The sequence below is a fragment of the Trichomycterus rosablanca genome, chromosome 8 (genome assembly GCF_030014385.1).
Source record: "Trichomycterus rosablanca isolate fTriRos1 chromosome 8, fTriRos1.hap1, whole genome shotgun sequence".
Classification (NCBI taxonomy): Eukaryota; Metazoa; Chordata; class Actinopteri; order Siluriformes; family Trichomycteridae; genus Trichomycterus; species Trichomycterus rosablanca.
In genome coordinates, this window is record NC_085995.1 from 31,831,612 (window position 1) to 31,851,505 (window position 19,894).

General features: G+C 39.5%; 1 protein-coding gene across 1 annotated transcript in view; it reads left to right on the forward strand.

Annotated features, from left to right (window-relative positions):
- The first annotated feature begins 1,707 nt into the window (after positions 1-1,707).
- The window catches only part of erc1a (ELKS/RAB6-interacting/CAST family member 1a), a 28,515-nt gene continuing 10,328 nt past the window's right edge, over positions 1,708-19,894 (forward strand). Inside the window, exons 1-12 of the mRNA XM_063000059.1 lie at positions 1,708-2,394; positions 7,702-8,079; positions 8,762-8,836; positions 10,593-10,748; positions 10,838-11,005; positions 11,117-11,284; positions 12,497-12,634; positions 15,205-15,345; positions 16,804-16,944; positions 17,041-17,234; positions 17,497-17,508; positions 19,198-19,285. Of these exons, the coding sequence (XP_062856129.1) occupies positions 1,708-2,394; positions 7,702-8,079; positions 8,762-8,836; positions 10,593-10,748; positions 10,838-11,005; positions 11,117-11,284; positions 12,497-12,634; positions 15,205-15,345; positions 16,804-16,944; positions 17,041-17,234; positions 17,497-17,508; positions 19,198-19,285 (2,346 nt within the window). The remainder of the gene's footprint in view (positions 2,395-7,701; positions 8,080-8,761; positions 8,837-10,592; positions 10,749-10,837; positions 11,006-11,116; positions 11,285-12,496; positions 12,635-15,204; positions 15,346-16,803; positions 16,945-17,040; positions 17,235-17,496; positions 17,509-19,197; positions 19,286-19,894) is intronic.

Consider the following 19,894-nt stretch of genomic DNA (forward strand, 5'->3'; position numbering starts at 1 on the left):
TGTCTAACTTCAAGGTCACCCTCAATTTGGGTATGGTCCAGATTTTATTCATTTATTTTTTTACTATTATTTTGATTTACTTGTGTGCTGTATGGCATTGCATTGTTTCACCATACAAATTTAACTAAGATTCTGGTCATGTTTTTCCTATAACATTTAATAATTTATTTTAAAACAATGTATTCCTTAGTGAATGTGAATAGACCAGTCCTGAGGCCACAAACAAGCCTTAATCTATGATATTCCCTCAGGTATGATTTGGAAACAAGTTTGGTGTTATTTTCACTGTTAAGCTCTTAAAGAACCATAATATAGAAACTCATTCAGCATTATTAAAAACCAGTAAAACCTTTGTATGGTGTGCTTAGTAGTTCCATTTCTTAAAAAGCCTGGCATTTTTTAATTAGAAATTGAAGTATTACAGTGTACCTTCTCTGAGGCTATATACAGTATATATCTATATATTTTTTTTCAGAAATCATATACAGTACAAGTAATTTGTAATTCAATTTATAGTGTTTTTATTACTTCAGTGTTACTCAATGTAATATGAAACTTAGTAGATGTTAATGGTGCACTGGTTTATTACAAATATAAACAATTACAAAACCAAAATTTTGAAACAATGCCATCAAATCAAGTTTCAAAAGACCAAAAAACTATCGCATAAAACAAATCTGTAATGATCCCCATCTTTTTTCCCCCAATTTAAAACATTAAAGTTACACCTACATTATTGTTCCCACTTTTTTGGATAATCATGCGGCTCCAAATAAACGAAAACTAGAGAGTGAATACAAAAGATTTCAGGTGTGTTGGGAAAATAAATATTGGGAGTGGGAACATTTAATTTAAAGAAGTATAATAATCTTCCAGATAGGATTATAAACAGGTGAGTGAAATCGGCAAAAATCTTAGTTTACACAACACTGTTAAAGATGGATCATTAAGATCATTAAGTGTAATAGTTAGTAATTAAGTAGGTCTATTATATTTATATTTGCTTTATTACAAAAGAGTCGTGGCTGGTGTTTGCATATTTTTTACTCCATTTGGCCCCCAACAAAAAAGTTTTGGACACTTGTGGTCTAATGTTTTCTTCTTATCCATTCCTGGGTGCTTTTGATGTTTGTTTTGGATCATTATCCTGCTAAAAGATTATGACCTGCGACTGAGGCATAGCTTTCCGACACCGGGCTGTACATTCTGCTCCATAATGCCTTAATAGTCTTCTAATTTCATTGTGCCCTGCACAGATTCAAGGCAGCAAAACATGACTGATCATTATCACCTTCATGTTTCACATTAGGCCTGGTGTTCTTTTGCTGGTGACTAACCAAAGAGCTTTAATTTTCATCTCTCCAAAGCTGTCTATTGTTTTATAAAGAGGATAGAAAGTAGCCAGTATGTTTGAGCTAAGTTGTTGTGTTTTTTCCCTCTGACCCAGATAGAAGTAGGTGACCCATGTCCTTTGCTGTCAGACTATAATTCTCTACAGATATCTAATAGCATTTTGTCATTCTGTGCATTTTATGTTTTTGCAGGTCACAGTAGGTGGGCCACGCTAGTTACAGACTGTCCTTGCTGTCCTAGTGCGAACAGGAAAGCAAGAGTACACCAAGAAGAATGACTGCTTGGTAACATGAGATTGGGTGTGTTATAAATCAGTCCTGTGTTCAGTTTGTCTACAATTCATACTCAGTCAAAATGTACGGAAGCTCTCGTTCCGTGAGCAAAATAGACACGAATCACAGCGGGAGCCGGAGCGGCCAGGCAAACTCGGGTCGCTCTCCCCGCCTGCCACGCTCACCCCGCATGGGACATCGCCGCACCAACAGCATGGGGGGCAGCAACGGTGGACCTGGTGGCTCTGGAGGAAAGACCCTTTCCATGGAAAACATTCAGTCTCTCAATGCAGCCTATGCTACGTCTGGCCCTATGTACATGAGTGACAACGAGGTAGCCCTTGTCACTTCATCTGACATCCCAAAGACCGTCGTGATGACTGGGCGCTTCGGTGGCAGCATCCCATACAGCGTGCGAGGAGCGGTCACAGGCAGCACGCCCGACATGGCCATGGTACCGACAGTGTCCACAGACTCCATAGGCTTTGGCGGCGAGCTCCATGCGGCGTCCACTGTACCTCACTCGCTGCGCCAGGCTAGAGATAACACCATCATGGAGCTGCAGGCCCAGCTGAAAGAGGTGCTGAGGGAAAATGAACTACTGCGCAAGGAGGTGGAGATAAAGGAGAGCAAGCTTAGCTCATCCATGAGCTCCATCAAGACCTTCTGGAGTCCCGAGCTGAAGAAAGAGAGGGCGCTGCGCAAGGATGAGGCCTCCAAGATAGCAGTGTGGAAAGAGCAGTACCGTGCCCTACAGGATGAGACTCAGGTGAGGGGTATCTGTGAATATTCTCGAATGTATTTTGCATTAACTGTAAATATAATTAGCTTTTTTACATTTTGACTAATGGTTTGTTTATTAGGATTTTAACGTCATGTTTTACACTTTGTTTACATTCATGAGCGGACAGGAAGCCAAGTTACGCATGCCTCATCAGTTCTAGTTCAACATCAAACATCATCAGATCAGATCAGTTGATCTTGTTGACCATTTTGACTAATAAATAAGTTCCCACATTAATATTACTTTTTTTCTATTTATTTATGCATTTTCTCCCATTTATCTCCCGATTTAGCCTAGTCAATTTGTGTTCTGCTGCTGGGGATCCCTGACTGCGTTTAAGGAGGGTATGTTGCTGCTCACGTCTCCTCCGACACGTGCGCAGTCCTAGTGGACTCCTTCTTTTCGCCCATGCATTCTGCACAGGCGCTAACCAGGGTCTTTACACAGCATTTGAAGACCCCACCCACATAGTTTGGTCATCCCGCCCTAGCAGACACGGTGGTCAATTAGTGTCTGCTGCAGGCACTGCCAATTATGCCCACCTAATGGCGCCCAGCCGACTGGTGGCATTGCAGAGTTTCGAATCGAGGAGTTAAGAATCTCTGCTCTGGTGAGCTAGTGGAATATCCCGCTGCACCACCCAGCCACACTATTACTTTTTTCTGTGAGATAATATTACTTTAAATGACACTCTTTATGTGGAATTAAAGTAAAATTCATAATCCTTAATTATTTATTCAATATATGGTATGTCCACACTGACAAAAATAGCTTAATGATAATCTGTGTCACAGCAGTCTAATGTGCTAGCCTACCACCGCAGGGACCCAAGTTCGAGTCTTAGCTTTACCACCGGCCTGCTCAACATACACAGTTGGCTTGATGGATAGAAGGCTTGTGCCAGCTTGCAGCCCTCTTCGGCCGGCGAGTGTGTCATGCAAACATGCCAGAGTGCACAAGGGAATTTGATGTATCCAAATCAGAACAATCCAAAGTGGAGCAGTTTTTAGACTCGCTGGCCATCTTCTGCAAATTTGTTTTGTTTGACTAGATTTCTGTCATGTTTCTAGAGTGAGATTGAGTTAATTAAACAAAAAGTAATTTTTTTGTGAGCGCTAATCGATCTGGTGCTGAATGTATACTGCACTCAGCTGAACAGAGCCAGACGATAAAGATACATGGATTATCTAGACCTAATATTTTATCATTTACAAATAATCATATCATACGCATATGACATGTTTGATAAACATTTAAAATCACTATGTTCGCCTTTCACACTCTTCACTGTTTTTATTTGACATGTTTATATTTCAGATGCGGATTTGTCATTTTTATAAGGCTTTATTGTCATAACAGAAGTAAGCAGTATTTCATGCCAATCTCCAGACATCCTGTTTACCCAATTCTCCTAACAGTTTGGAAACCTAACACCATTGTTTAAAACAATTGTTCCAGATTTGCAGAGAAAAAAAGGAAAAAGGTCAGCCTCGGTTCCACATGACTCCAGTTTTTCATGAACTGTGTAATAGGCCAGCTGAGACCAGACATGTCCATTTTGTTCCTGTTTCTAAAGAAGAGCTGCCCACACTACACTGTGCTAATATGGGCCAACTGAATGCTGAGCAGGGTATCTTTCAGCTGTAGAAGATGGCTGTTTGCAGAATTTAGAGCTTCTTGAAGGCTGGATTGAGATGGGCTTGGTGGCAGTGATTTTACTGTAGTCTTTTGCTGGCTTTCCTCTTTGCTGGTGAATGCAGAACCCTCTCATTTTGGTGATTAGTCTCAAACTGTGATTCACAGTAACATGGCTGTCTTGTCACATTGACAGATGAAGGGGCGTAGTGCAGAAAGCTAACGTCGGCTGTGTAATTAGGTGCGATAGGCATTGTCATGCTGCTCAGTTGTGGTTAAAATTACACAGAAATTCGCACAGACAGTATACACGGACACTGATTACTAGTATGTGGTATTTGGCAAATGGCAGGATGCTTATTTAAGCTTAATTAGAACTTACTCTTCGATATCCCAATTGAGTGTGTATGTTATTAAGTAATTGCTCATTAACTGCTGTTCTGGTCCTGTATTTAGGAACATGCTGTTCCGAACTGAGAACATTAGGTTTCTAAAAAAGCACGAAAGTCAAGCATAGATGTCAGCAGGTCTGGTGGCGCATTACATTTAAAATAAATAAGTGTACACACATTGTAAAAGATGTTTCATTAGTCTAGGGATTTTAATGATTCTCAGTTTTTTCTGTGACTGAATAATTGGAACACATTCTTTTAAAAAGGCTTTCAAAAAAAATTAAGCTCGGGTGGCGCAGCAGTAAATGCTTGCCCACTAGCGCTGAGATCCGGGGATCTGGGGTTTGAATCTCACCAGTTCTATCATCCTGTTCGTTGTCTGCATGGACCTAATTGGTTAATGTCCAAGGGGGATGGCGGAAACACCCTAGCAGTTGGAAGGTGCACTTGTCAGTGCACTCTCAGTGCAGGTCCAAAGCCAGAATAAAAATAGGAGGACTGCAACAGGACCCAGGTCTATGCCAGATCTGGTATGCTGACCAGATTCACTGTGGTGACCCCTTAATATGAGAGCAGCCAAAAGAAAAAAGGTTGTCTGAAAATATGCTGGGTCAGAAATTTACATACAACAACTTAGATTACTATTGTGGTTGTGTAGAAAGTTCATTCATTCATTGTCTGTTTTACCACAGGGCAAACACACATACACACATTCACACATACCTAGGGGGACTTTTAGTATCTCCATTTAACCAGGCTGCATGTCTTTGGACTGCTGGAGGACACCAGAGCTCCCGGAGGAAACCCACAGACATGGGGAGAACATGCAAACTCCACACAGAAAAATCCCAGACTGCTCCACATGGGAAACGAACCCAGGACCTTCTTGCTGTGAGGCGACAGTGCTATCCACCGAGCCACCGTGTGTAGAAAGTTCTGCCGCCTGATTACATATTAGTGATTATGATTGGCTAGCTGGTGACTTCACTGTGCTTGTTTAAACTAATTTCATTGCTTTAATAAAAATTTATATGGGACAGTGGTCTCTTGCCAAGGTCTGAAAGAATACACAAAATGTCACCTCATGCTAAAAAAAATTTGTCTGGATTAGCGGTAATCCAAGAACCATGAATTCGAAGCTGATGTAACACAGATGTCACTGTCCACAGCCAAATAAGTTTTACGTCACCATTGGTGTAAAGGTAGCGGCACAATAAAGAAAACCCCTGCTTTAAAATTAAATAAAGTTTGTTGCTGCAGTGGCTTCTTTCTTGCACAGCAGCTGCTTAGCCTTGTTCATGTAAAACTCATTTGACTGTGGACACTGACACCCATTAGCTTTTTATTTATTGTAGACTTGTTGTTGGTGGATATATATCCTTTCAGTGAGGTTACAGCTTGGGTTTTCTTCCCATTCTTGGCAAAAATGCACTGGGTAAATGGGTGCACTGGGTAAAAGATGCAATGGGTAAAATTAAACTAATGACTAACAGCTCAGAAAAAAACCCTCAAAAATTAATAAAATAAGCTGTTGACTTTTTTTTACCTACAGGTTTACCAACAGCTCATGTTCTCTGTGTACTATTTGGGGTGTGGTACAAAAAAACTGAGTTTTCTAACGGTCCACATGGGGGCTCCATCCTCCCTTTCCTTCGCCACAGTACACAAAACACTGTGCTTACATTTGTCTGGCTAATGGATTGCTACCTCCTTTGTTATTTAGGATTCATTTTATAGTTATAATGTTAAATGTAAAAAAATAATAGAAAATACAGTATAATAGTATATGTGCTGTGTGGAACACGTGTAAAAATGTAGAATTTTGTGTACATTAGATAAACCATCTTTCAAATTTTTAAGCAGCTATTTTAGAAGAATTGACAATGTAGCTCAACATGTAAATGCTAATTTCAGATCTAAAATACCTCAGCTTTTGCTTTAATTATCCTTTTGATGGAACCTAAGAATTGATGACATAATGAATGGTACCCTGAAGTACTTTTGTCCAAGAATCAGCTTTTAGCTTACGGTTTTGCTCAGGGGTGGTTGTATTTACTGTGGCAGATACATTTTCATTTATTTATTTATTTATCCAAAGTAAGTGCTTCATCCTGAGCCATTGTTGTAGAACAGTATTCTTCATGGAAACACCAGACACAAGGCAGAAATACACCCAGAACAGGGCACCAATTCATCACAGGGCATCACACATCTTCTGCTTCTTGTTACATCTTCTTACTCTTGCTGACATTATTAGAATGTGAAAAGCCGCTCAGGTGGCGCAGTGGTAATATATGCTAGCACACCAGAGCTGGGATTTTGAATACATTGTATCGAATCTCAGCTCTGCCATCCGGCTGGGCTGGGTGGCCATATGAACAACGTTTGGCTGTTGTTCATCAGGGAGGGAGGGATAGGGACTTCATAACTGATGCGATTACGGTCTCTGCTGGCTGATTGATGGCGTCTGCACAGAGTACAGGAATAATGCAATCAGGGTGTGGCTCTCTGTGCACAAGGCTGATCTGCATAAGAACTCACCTTGTGCAGGTGAAAAGATGCAGTCGGCTACTACTCACGTGTCGGAGGGTGTGTGTGTCAGTTCGCTCACCACAATCGGTGCAGAGCACCAGTAGAGAGGAAGCATAACGCAATTGGGTAAAAATTGGACTTGCTAAAAATCTGGAGAAAAGGGGAGAAAATGCATTAAAAAAAGAACAGGTGAAAATCAAGGATAAGAACCTGTGCGGCACCCACACTGACTACTTCAAATCCTGTTTTAATACAATTTTGATATTAAGGTTGTGAGTATCAGATAGCCCCACATTCTCTGCATTCTAATTGCTTAAATTGCCTTTAAATTGCTAAAAGGTTATGCACATAAAGTCACAAAAATCAGTATTATCTCATAAACTTATAAAACATTTTTTAACTTAAAATGATTTTAATAAATTATATGGCATAAAATATATTTGCTCAATGTCACAGAACGTCTCATTTTTTCTAAATTCTCTATAAACAGAATAAAACAATTACTAAAAGCAATTAGATAAAACTTACTGCCATATGTGAGAGCAGCAGGTTTTACTGTGTAGTCAAATTTTAACTTTGTTCTTCCACACTGAAAGTTTAGATTATAAATCCACAATTGAAAATAAACATATAAAAGACATGAACATGGTAAATGAACAGATGTTATATTGAATCACACACTTCTGTCATGACGTTTGTTACCATTTCTCTTGTTCTGTCTTATCCCTGGCAGCACTTGCACACAACAGTCCAGGCTCTGCAGGCCGAGTTGCGCATTCAGCGTGACCTGAACCAGCTGCTGCAGCCGCCGGGGGAACCTCTGGCTCTCGAGCCGGGTGAAGAACAGGAGAGGCAGGCCCGTGAGCTTGTCCTTCTTCGTCGAACCCTGCAGGAGATGGAGTTACGGTTGGAGACGCAGAGACAGACACTGATCGCCCGCGATGACTCGGTCAAAAAGCTGCTGGAGATGCTGCACAACAAAGGGCCATCAGGCAAAGCCAGTGAGGAGGACCATGAGCTTACCTGTCGCCTGGCTGATGCTGAAATGCATGCACATCACCTGGAAAATCTGTTGGAGCAGCGTGATAAGGAAATGGTGGCCTTACGAGAAGTGAGCAACCTATGCATTATTATGGGTCATTCTTTATGCAGTTACACCCTACATAAAATGTATATACACTGTAGTCCAAAAAAGTGATCTCTGCACATTTGCCCATAACTTTTTTAACGCAAATTAAAAAAATTCAGTGATTAATGAAATTTGCAGCAAAGGGATTATAAAACCTTTTGAATTGATCGTCACAATGATATTTTCATAACTATACAACTATACATGACAACTTTATGAATAATAAAATGTTAGTTTAAGACCACATTCAACATTACAAAAGCCACGCTTCTGAGAGAGCTTCTCACAAGACTTATGTCTTTGGGAATTTGTGCCTTTTCAGCGCAAAGAGTTGGTCAAGAAATTATCAGTTGTTCCAGTCCATTCCAATGCCGTTAAGTGGGGATGAGGTCAGGGCTTTGTGCAGACCACTGGAGTTTCTTTAAACCATATCTTTATTCATAATTCAAAAATTACAAGGCGTGTCCCAATACTTTTGTCCATATAGCGTATATAGATTGCAGGGGATCTTATTTGCTTTTACATTTACCCGCTGAGCAATAAAATGTTGAGCCAAATCCCAAGAACAGACATGTTTTCCCCTGGAAGCTTTGATGACACATCTGAAAGCTCTATTTCTGGCTGTGGTGTGAACAAAGTGCCAGGCGTGTTTTTCTTATTTCAGGAGCTTCATCGACGCCTCGAAGGAACACCTGAGTCTACAAAAACCAAAGCTCTGCAGACTGTCATTGAGATGAAGGTACAGCAGCTGGAGCATTTTCCAACATAATCTATATCTATTATAAACTGTGTATGTGCGAATACCACAAACAATGACGTGGGTCCTTTCTGTGTGGAGTGTGCAAGTTTTCCCTATTTCTGCATGGGTTTCCTCCAGTTCTTCTCACCACTTCTCACAAGCCAATTGAAGTTATTGAAGTGCCTTGAGTGTGTGTGAGTATTTGTGTGTATGCCTGTCCTGTGATGGCCTGGCAAACCATCAGGGGTGTTTCCTGCGTTTTGCCAAATTAATTGGACCAAACTCTGCCTTGACCAGGATAATGCAGTGGTAAAACAGAAAATAAATGAATAAATGATCCGCTATGGTGATTCCTAATGGGAGCAGCTGAGAGGAATCATCATGATTATTGTATTGTGTTGGGAAGTAAACAAAGTACCTATGAAACATTGAATTCAAATTATAATGTTTCAGCTCTAACAGTGAAGATGACTAGGACAAGATAGATCTCATACCAAACTGATTTATGTAGTAAAGCATTTGTTTGCATGGCGACTTCTAAACCCAGAGTGATTTACAGCACTCTGTTACATCCTCCCCAGTTTACCCTCTAGAGTTGCATTTCCTATAGCATTGCCCGCTGTGCACTGTGTCTCCTTCCCTGTCTATGCCCTATGTTTTTTATTTGCTCCTGGTCATTGTATACACCTGTTCTTCATTGTCTTGCTGAATAGTTTGTGTATTTATACCTCTTGTGTTTCTTTTATTCAGGGCTGAGTATTGAATACCCCAAGTGTACAAAGTGTTCCTTGTAATTTTATGTACCTGTGTTGTGTTCCTGTCATGTCATGAAACCGGTCATAGTTTCTAGTTCCTGTCATTTGTTTGTGTTTCTGTTTTAAATACTCCACTGTGTTTGATCTCTTGGTTTTGACTTGTGCCTGTTATTTGGATTTTATTTATGGACTTTGGCTTAATTAAAATGCTCGCTGATGTTGTGCACATGTACTGCATCATCCATCAATCCAGCATTACATTCCATTGACAGTGAACAATGTCACTTCTAATTCATGGCAGACTTTTTGGTGGTTCTTGGATTACATTTTTCTGAACAGATCTGGACAAATTTACTCTTAGCATAAGGTGGCTCTTGGCAAAAAGACCACTGTTTCGTGTACGTTTTAATGAGTGCAGTCAAACTAGCTTAAACTATAAGAGCACAAAGAAGTCACCAGCCGTAGTAACCTTTATCACCAATTTTTTTACCCAGCAGATGGTCATATTTTTATTGCAAGTGTAGATAAACAAATTTATGAAATTCCTGAAAGTTTTTTTTTTTTTTTTTAATGTATTTTCCAATTATTCAGTCACAGATAAAGATCAGTTGTAGAGGTTATGAAAACCACAAGACTGCCCTAACAAACAAATGCACAATTTCCCCTAGGTTTTGTGGTTAGACCCACACAGCATAAAAATGTTAACACAAAATAAAAAAGTGTTAAACACATGTTTACATTGAATTGTATTGACTGCTTAAACAACTGACCTTAGACTATGTAAGTGCTGAATATATTTTTTATTCTTTTCTCAGTATAAATAAATTATTGTTTGTGGTAACTGCATTTATACTTTACTGCAAATGCTCTAGTCAGAGATTAGGTTAAAACATTACTGATCTGAGTCAATGGTACATTTAAAATACACTATTAAGAAACAAAAGATGCAAAATTGTCTTTAAATTATGAATGTCTGGTAAGGTTTTAGTTGGTGTGTACAGGACTCTCAGATCGGCTCTTTGGAACGGGGACTAAGGGAACTGGAAGATCAGGTCATGATGCTGCGTTCCAGTAACATGCTCACCTGTGAAGAGCGACAGGAGGAGGTCAAGCAAATGGAGGTGTACCGCAACCACACCAAGTTCATGAAGAACAAGGTAGTTTATTCAATCTTTTAACATCCTGGAGAAAATGTATGCTAAACTACTGCAGGGATGGATAACATTGAATGTCTTCTGTGATTCAGATGGACCAGGTGAAGCAGGATCTATCCAGGAAGGACACTCAGCTCCTCGGCCTGCAGACCAAACTTGAGACTCTTACTAATCAGTTCTCTGATAGTAAACAACACATTGAGGTCCTTAAAGAGTCATTGACTGCCAAAGAGCAGCGAGCTGCCATTTTACAGACAGAGGTAGGAATCTACCCAGTGACTTGTCTGCGTTGTTGGTGTACATCCAAAAACATGACTTTTACACATTTCTCCCAAGTTTTTTGAGATTTAATAACGTACATCCTCTCTCAGGTGGATGCGCTGAGGTTGCGTCTGGAGGAGAAGGAGGCACTGCTGAACAAAAAAAGCAAGCAGATTCAGGACATGTCTGAAGAGAAAAGCACACTGAACGGCGAGATCCATGATCTCAAGGACATGCTGGATGTCAAAGAGCGAAAGATTGTAGTGCTCCAGAAGAAGGTCAGGAATGCTTTTACATGTCAATGCTGTTATTGTTATTGTGTCCATTCTTCTAAAAAGAGCCTCCTATAGCAGTAGTTTCTGACCGGGTGGTTGCAAATAATTAGATGGCCTTATTAAAGTCCCAACATATTGCTATGTAGCTTTATTTATTTCGTCAAAACTTTTGTGAAGCACTGAGCTATTGGCCAGGCCTAAATATGCACTGCATTAACTAACCCTCACACATTTTCTGGACAAATTACTCAAAAGTAAGACCTTGTTTCATTCAATTATTATTTTTACTAACTGCTGTGCCCTGGTTGCACCCATAAACAGAAATACATGTACCTAAACATAACAACAGTCCATCTGAGGGCATCATATACTCAATTATTTACACCTAGGGTTAATTTACAGCTACCAATTCAATATCTTCATGATATTTAGAGGTGGGAGGAAACCCTCACAGGCACAGGGAAAAGAGAAGAAAGCTGAGAGTGGGTGTTCTATCACCTGCATCATTATGCTGGCCGAAAATGGCCAAGTCATGTCACATTTATTTGTATAGGACTTATTTCTGATAAACTACTTTAAAAAAAAATAACTGTACAGAATCCAGGTCTAACCCCTAATGAGCAAGCTTAGGGTTTTTAATTATAAAAAAGAAACCTTGAGAGGACTCAAAAGGGACCCTTCATCCTTGCACAGTAGATATTTAGAGAAAAAACAGTGCACACATTGATGTATATGGGTCATCTTGGAAAAATGCTCTCTAACTGTATGTATAATGTTAATAGGGGCCCCAGGTGGCACAGCAGTCTACTGTGCTAGCCTACCAACACAGAAAATTTGAGCTCTTGAGTTCAAGCCTCAAGAGCTTGGTCGTGTCTGAGGGAGGTTGGCGAGAGCAGGGTATATCATGACTTTCCATACTGGCTTGTGTGAAGGAGTGGCTGGCGACTTCACACATCAGAAGGGGCGGGTGATTGTCTGCGGCCCTTATTGGCCAGCCTAGGGAATTGCAATAGGGAATTGGAAGTTGCTAAAATTCAGGAAAAAGGGGGAAAAAACATAAGAGAATTTTTACGTAGTAAATGCTTTATCCTAATCAGGTTTGGGTCTAATGCCACTTGGAAACACTGACTTGCAAGTCAGGAAAAAAGATACTACTACTAGACTATGTTGTTTAGACTTTTCCATCTTTCCATATTTTTTCCATCTTTTATCCAGATTGAGAACCTGCAGGAGCAGCTGAGAGACAAAGAGAAGCAAATGGGCAGTTTGAGAGAACGAGTGAAGTCTCTGCAGACAGACACCTCTAATACTGATACAGTTCTCAGTACACTAGAGGACTCACTGGCCGAGAAGGTGAGCTTCAGTGTCATAGCAGAGTAGGAACCGTCTTCAGACATGTCCAGTTCCTTTAAATGACAACAGTCAACCTATAGAAACATTTAAAGAGTGTTCAGACATCTTGAAGACCCAACGTATAATTTACAGGGTTAATCTCAGTTGATCACCTCTTACAGAGAACTTCTCCTTTGAGAACCAAATTTGTTTCATTTAGTCATTCCGCACCATGGTACACAATTGAGCTTCACCAAATGAAATCCCGTAAACGCCAGCTTGAAAGACTTTATAAGAAAACCGGTCTAACAGTACATTATCAGATTTATTCTGATTATCTTCAACATTACAAAGACGCTCTTACGGCAGCCCGATCCACTTACTATTCCGAACTCATACATGCTGGATCAACAAATCCTAAGACTCTCTTTTCCACAATAAATAAACTTCTCAAACCAGTTGACAATACTACCAATTCCTTTACAGTTGACAAGTGTAACTCTTACCTCTCATTTTTTCAAACAAAAGTTGAGAATATCCACAATTTTCTGACAGTTTCCCCTGTCATCTCTGTTTCTCCGCCTATCTCATCTCAATTTATTACCCAGCCTCTGTCTCAGTTCTCACCTGTGTCTCTTTTGGACCTATCTGAGATCTTAACAGGGATGCGAAGCTCCACTTGTGTTTTGGATCCTGCTCCATCAAAACTTGTTAAGGGTTGTTTTCCAGTTATCTCATCACTTATCACAGAGATAATCAATTCCTCTCTTAGTTCTGGCTCAGTCCCTCAATCACTCAAATTGGCTGCTGTTACTCCCATACTTAAAAAACCTGGACTTGACTCTAACATTATGAGTAACTTTCGGCCCATTTCCAATCTTCCATTTCTGTCGAAAATACTGGAACGTGTTGTTGCCTCACAGCTCAAAGATCACCTAAATTCCAATAATCTATTTGAATCATTTCAGTCTGGTTTCCGCCCCCAGCACAGCACTGAGTCAGCCCTCCTCAAAGTCACAAATGACCTTCTTCTTTCCTCAGACTCTGGACAAATTAATATTCTCGTCCTCCTTGATCTTACTGCAGCTTTTGACACCATTAATCACTCCATTCTTCTGTCCCGCCTTGAATCCTCTGTCAACATCACTGGTACTGCCCTTTTGTGGTTAAGGTCATATCTCATAAACAGACAACAGTTTGTTAATATCAACAATTGTAGTTCTGCCATTGCTCCACTGTCCCAAGGCGTTCCCCAAGGCTCAGTGTTAGGTCCCCTTTTGTTTATTCTTTATATGCTCCCCCTTGGTGACATCATACGTCGGCATGGTTTACATTTCCACTGCTATGCTGATGATATTCAGCTTTACATCTCCTCCAAATCCATTAATACTGAACTTCACTCCACTCTGACAAATTGCATCACTGAAATGAAATTGTGGATGAAAGCTAATTTCCTCAAATTAAACTGTGAAAAATCAGATATGATCATCGTAGGTCCTACAACCCTGGCAAAAACCACAAAAAATTTTCAAATTACCATTGATAATGACACTTTGTCTCCGTCTTCTAACATCCGAAATCTTGGTGTAATTTTTGATAGCAACCTCTCTTTTGACCGCCATGTAAATCACATCACCAAAACTGCTTTCTTTCATCTAAAAAACATAGCACGTCTACGTCCATCACTCTCCTTTTCTGCCGCCGAAACCTTGATTCATGCTTTTATTACATCCAGAATTGATTATTGCAATAGCATCCTTTATGGTACATCTAACAAAATCCTAAAAAAACTTCAGTATATCCAGAATTCAGCTGCTCGCCTCCTTACTCATACTCGCTCCCGTGATCATATTACACCTGTTCTACAAAAACTTCATTGGCTTCCCGTTGCTCAACGCATTCAATTCAAAATTCTTCTATTCACTCACAAAGCTCTCCATAATCAGGCCCCATCCTACCTCACCGACCTGCTCCATCAGCACATTCCCTCCCGTAGCCTTCGCTCTTCTGAGGCTAACCTACTGTCCATACCCTCTAGGACCAAGCACCGGACCTGGGGTGACAGGGCCTTTTCCATAGCTGCTCCATCTTTATGGAATGCTCTCCCCAAACACCTACGAGATTGTCCTGACCTGTCCAAATTCAAGTCACTTCTCAAAACTCATCTATTCAGAGTGGCATTTAACTTGTAACAACACAAAATAAATGCTTTTATTTTTGCTATTCTTTTTAATAGTTTTTATACTTAGATCACGACAGAAATGTGAAGTCCTAGATCCTAAAACTTGTAAAGTTTTCAGTTTCCTGATTGCATGTAAATCTGTCCTGTTTCTGTCTAATTTTAAGAAATTGTTCTATATTTGTTGTTCTCTCTCATAATTTAGCTAATTTTTAATGAACTGTCTTATGCTGCTCTCTTTGTTTTTATCTTAATTATTCTTGATGTTGATGTACTATTTTGATTTTGTACTATGATTTGTATGGTGTATGTACGTATTTGTTTTGATTATTTGTCTTATGTAAAGCGTCTTTGAGTATCTTGAAAAGCGCTATATAAATAAAATGTATTATTATTATTATTATTATTACAGGAACGTATAATCGAGCGTCTAAAAGAGCAGAGGGACCGAGAGGAGAGGGAGAAGACTGAGGACCTGGAGAGTAGTAAGAGGGAGCTGAAAGAGCTGAAGGACAAAGTGAGCTTGCTGCAGGGAGATCTCTCAGAACGAGAGGTGGGTTTTTCTGTTTAGAAAGAAAATGAGAGCTAACCTAGCACCAGCACACACTTTCCACTTGTATTTATTTGTTCTTGCTGTATCATAATCAGGGTTACAGTAGGTCCAGTGCTATCCCAAAAACAATGGACTCATTGCAGAAATACACCCTGGACAGGGTACCAGTCCATTGCAGGGCAACACACACTTGCAGATAGTGGACAGTGAGCATATTATGAGGATAATCATCAAAGTCTGTAGAACTAGTCATAGCACAAGCAGGCCAATAAACAAATTAACAGGGATGCTGTTCAGGGGCTGATAGAGAACAAAGGAACAAATCAGGGGTGGTGACATGCTATTGGAACAGAAACCAAAACAAAATGAGACTTGCAATTGTCCCCATAGGAACCTCAACACCAAGGTGAAATACTGGAATTGGGACTGGTTTACACTGGCCCAAGATACAATGTATATGTGTGTTGCCCTGCAATGCACTGTCCAGTGCAGGGTGTATTTCTGCCATGTGTCCAATGCTTTTAGATACCACAATAAAGAACATGTCAATTATTTCACAAGGCCACACAATTCTGGTAAACTACGTAGCCTTGAATCTTGGATTCCTGCATTTATTTAATTAATTGATCTTTAGTAGCTACTTAATCCTGATCAGACTTGCAGTGTGTCAAGATTCTACCCAGAAACACAAGACACAAGGCAGAAGTAAAAGCCAGACAGGGTGACAGTCCATCACAGGGCCCAACCGACCATATGCTCATTCTCTTACACCTAGCATGCACAACTGGCATGTTTTTGGGCAAAATCTGGTAAACAGACAGACAAAAACATTTCAAAAAAGGATCAAACCCAAGTCTTCAGAAGCCTAGTACTATATCACCATCCTGTCCCTTTGGGTGGTAGGTTTCCATGTGAACTTAGTGATTTTATGACGATTCTTTTTATAAATTTACATGGAGAAACATGGACATGTCTTACAAATGCAAATAAATGCAGAAAAGCTTCAACAGCCTATATGCCATTTTTGGGTCCATCCGTTAATGAGTTTATGATTATAAGGAAAAAAACCCTTATAGGAACCAGACTCAAAAGGGACCCTTTATCTTTGCATATTAGACGTTTAGAGACAAAAACAGTGCACACAATGATGTATATGGGTAATTTTGGCAAAATGTTGAAATAATAAGCTGAAAAAATGTTAGTGATTAATCGTCTTCAACAGCCTATAAGCCATTTTTGCTTATATTGGTATTTTGTGTTGCCTTTTGAGAAAGTCGTGTCACAGTGCCCTTTAATAAATGGTGTTATTTGAGGATGTGCACAACTACTGCCCCAAATGTCAGAAAGGCATCTTATGTGCACTTTGCATTGCCAGAATTTTATATTACATTTACTTAGTTTGATTTCCCAGTTCATTCATATGTGTAAATGTCTGTAAGTGTTCATTTTTGTGTTTAGAATTCTCTGCTGGACCTGAAGGAACATGCATCATCCTTAGCATCGTCTGGGCTAAAGAAAGACTCCAAACTAAAATCTTTAGAGATTGCTCTCGAGCAGAGGAGGGAAGAGTGCTCTAAACTAGAGACCCAGCTAAAGAGGGTGAGTAATAAGGAGATTGCTTTACTTTGTGATTGGTATTGTGACATATTGGCATGGATAGCAGTGCAAGTTCACATCTTCACACATAATTAACAGGCCCAGAATGCAGCTGTGGAAGCACAGGTCAACTCAGAGATCTCTAAACGAATCTCCTCGCTGGAAGCCGATGTGGCCAGGCACAGAGAGGAGTCTGGGAAAGCGCAAGCTGAAGTTGACCGACTGCTGGACATCCTGCGGCAGATGGAGAACGAGAAGAACGACAAGGACAGAAAGATCAGTGAGCTTGAAAGGTCAGCTTGTTCATTTGGCTCATTGGGGTGTTCATTTTAAATGTGATTGTCAGTGTCAGATCAGTGTCTCTGTTCAAACATTTTCATGTCTTTGTGAAATCATCGTTATAATCAACAGCATCCTCTGTTTTTGCTTTTGATATTTGCTTTATACTGGACACCCTTTGACATCTATTTTCGTTCTGCTTTTGCTAATCTGCATTTGAACTTTTGCTCTTGTCTCCCTTCTTCTTCACTTTGTTACCTGGAATTCTGCACCTAGTGTGGCTTCCAGGTTAGTACATGCAGTACATGGACATCTCACAAGCCCACAACCATGCCACTATGAGTATTTACCTCTGTGTTAAATGTATACCACAACATTTTAAACTGAAGCCCTATGTACATAATCCATAGTGTTTGGGGGATGATCAAAAACAACTTTCACACATTTCTGTCTATGAGAAAAGTACACAATAAGCCAGTTTACTCAAAACTACTAAGAAGAAAAAGGTGATTTTTCAGTAAACCATTTTATGCTGGTCAGGGTCACCCACAGTGACAGAAGACGAGAATGAACCTGTGTCTCCAGCACTCCACCCGTTGCCTACTTATTCTTACAGTCTTCATTGAAATGTATTTGTAAACAAATTCTTAATGATAGGCGGGTCTACTTTTTTAAAAAGAAAAAAAGGTTTACAGGTTTACAGGCTAACAATTTTTGTGCAACTTTGATCACACATCAAAAACCTTGTTGAAAAATGTGTTTTACATTTACATTGAAATAGGTAGATTGGATTGACTTGCCTGACTTTTACATTCCATGTTTTTGATCTTTCTTCTTTTGACATTTAAAACCTGTCCAACTTCTAGTTACACTTTAGGCTACAAAAGTTCTAAAAAAAAAAAAGTTCTAAATTAAGTTCTCAAATTGCCTTTAGCTAATAATTCTGGGTAAACCAGAATTCTTTCAAAGAAACATAGCTTTAATCACATTAAATATATTTACTTATATATACTGATTTGTACTTAGTTTCACTAAAAAAATAGAAAGTAAAATTTAGCATATCTTGTGTTACAAAATAATTCACTCCATATAAATATATGCTTACTAAAGATGATTATGTTTCACTCTTTGGTATTTAACATTGTTTTAAGGCTTGAAGACAAGTTCTCATCTTAATGGAAACAGAGAGCTTTAAAAGCTAAATATAGGAAAAATCTTCGAGGTCTAAACTGTACCTTAGGGATAGTTTTAAACTGAGGACTAATTCAATGGATGATAAATAAAATATAAACAACACAACACAACACAGTTTGGGTACAATGAATCAAAGTGCAGAAAAATAGAAAATATGAATATAAGTACAGTAAAAAAGGTACATCTTTAGACTTTCACGTAATGAAGAAGTAACTGTTATTACTATTGGTAAAACCTTTTAAGCATGCTTAGATCTCAAGAAAAAGAAAAAATCGGACACCCTGTAGTTGGATATCTGCACTAGCATGCCGGTGTGTAGCTTTGAATTAAGGAATGAAGATAATCTGGAGCATAGCCCTTCAAGCCTGTAAAGTAAGGATAAGAGTTTTAAACTTGATCCAGGCTGTGACTGTGTGACAGAAGGCCAGTGGTGTAATTTCAGTATAGCTGTGTAAGTTATATGAGTTATACAAGAGTTTTTGGTTAGGGTAACAGGTAAGCAGGGGCACGCTGAATAGCTTACATTAATCAATTGTGGATATGACAAAGGCCACAGTAAGAATCTGCGTGATTTCTGTGGTCAGAAATGCCAATCTTTATTATTATAAAAAAGAAATGTGTAGAGTAATATACATAGAACTCAACTCAACGTTTTTTGAACAAACAAATATTCTCTTCTTTTCTTAGTATAGGTGTTATTTTCTACAGTGCAGTAATTTTACACCATCCACTTTTGTAAAGTCATATCTGTTCTTGTGCTTATTTTACATCCTCCTTTTCCAGGCAGGTAAAGGAGCACGGAAAGAAGCCGTCTGGAAAACACAGGGAGCCGACTGGCAGAGGGCGCAATGCCAGTGACGGCCCCCAGCAGGTGCGATACCTAGAGCACAGCCATTAATCCCACTGATTTAAGCGCCTCGAAAAACTATGTCTTCTTAGTTTCTTCTGTTTTGGCATGTCACACTTATATGTTTCAGATCACCAAACTACTTTTAATATTAGACAAATATAACCCAAGTAAATAAATTATGATTTATTTAACTGTAGGAAAATGCTGTTCAGCCCTGCCTGATTTTTTTCCAAATTCAATTGACAGTAGGGTTCAATTTCAGTAGCCAAACTCAGGTCTGATTACTGCCAGACTTGTTGAAACTAAGCACTGCTTAAATAAAGCATGTCTGGCAATGTGAAGCAGACTAGAAGGTCTTAAGCAGCACACAGCGCCAAATTATCCAGACTGGAAAGGGTTGCAAAGCCATTGTTAAAGCTCTGTAACTCTAACAAACCCCAATAAGAGCCATTATTCACAAATAGAGAAAACCTGGAACAGTGGTGTTGCCAGCCTACCAGAGTTTTACCAAAAATGCATCAACGTCTCATCCAGGTGGTCACAAAGAACCACAGGGCAAAATGGCATAAATTAGAGAGATGCAATGAGCAAACCATTGCTAACCAAAATGAATACAAAGGCTTGTCTTGC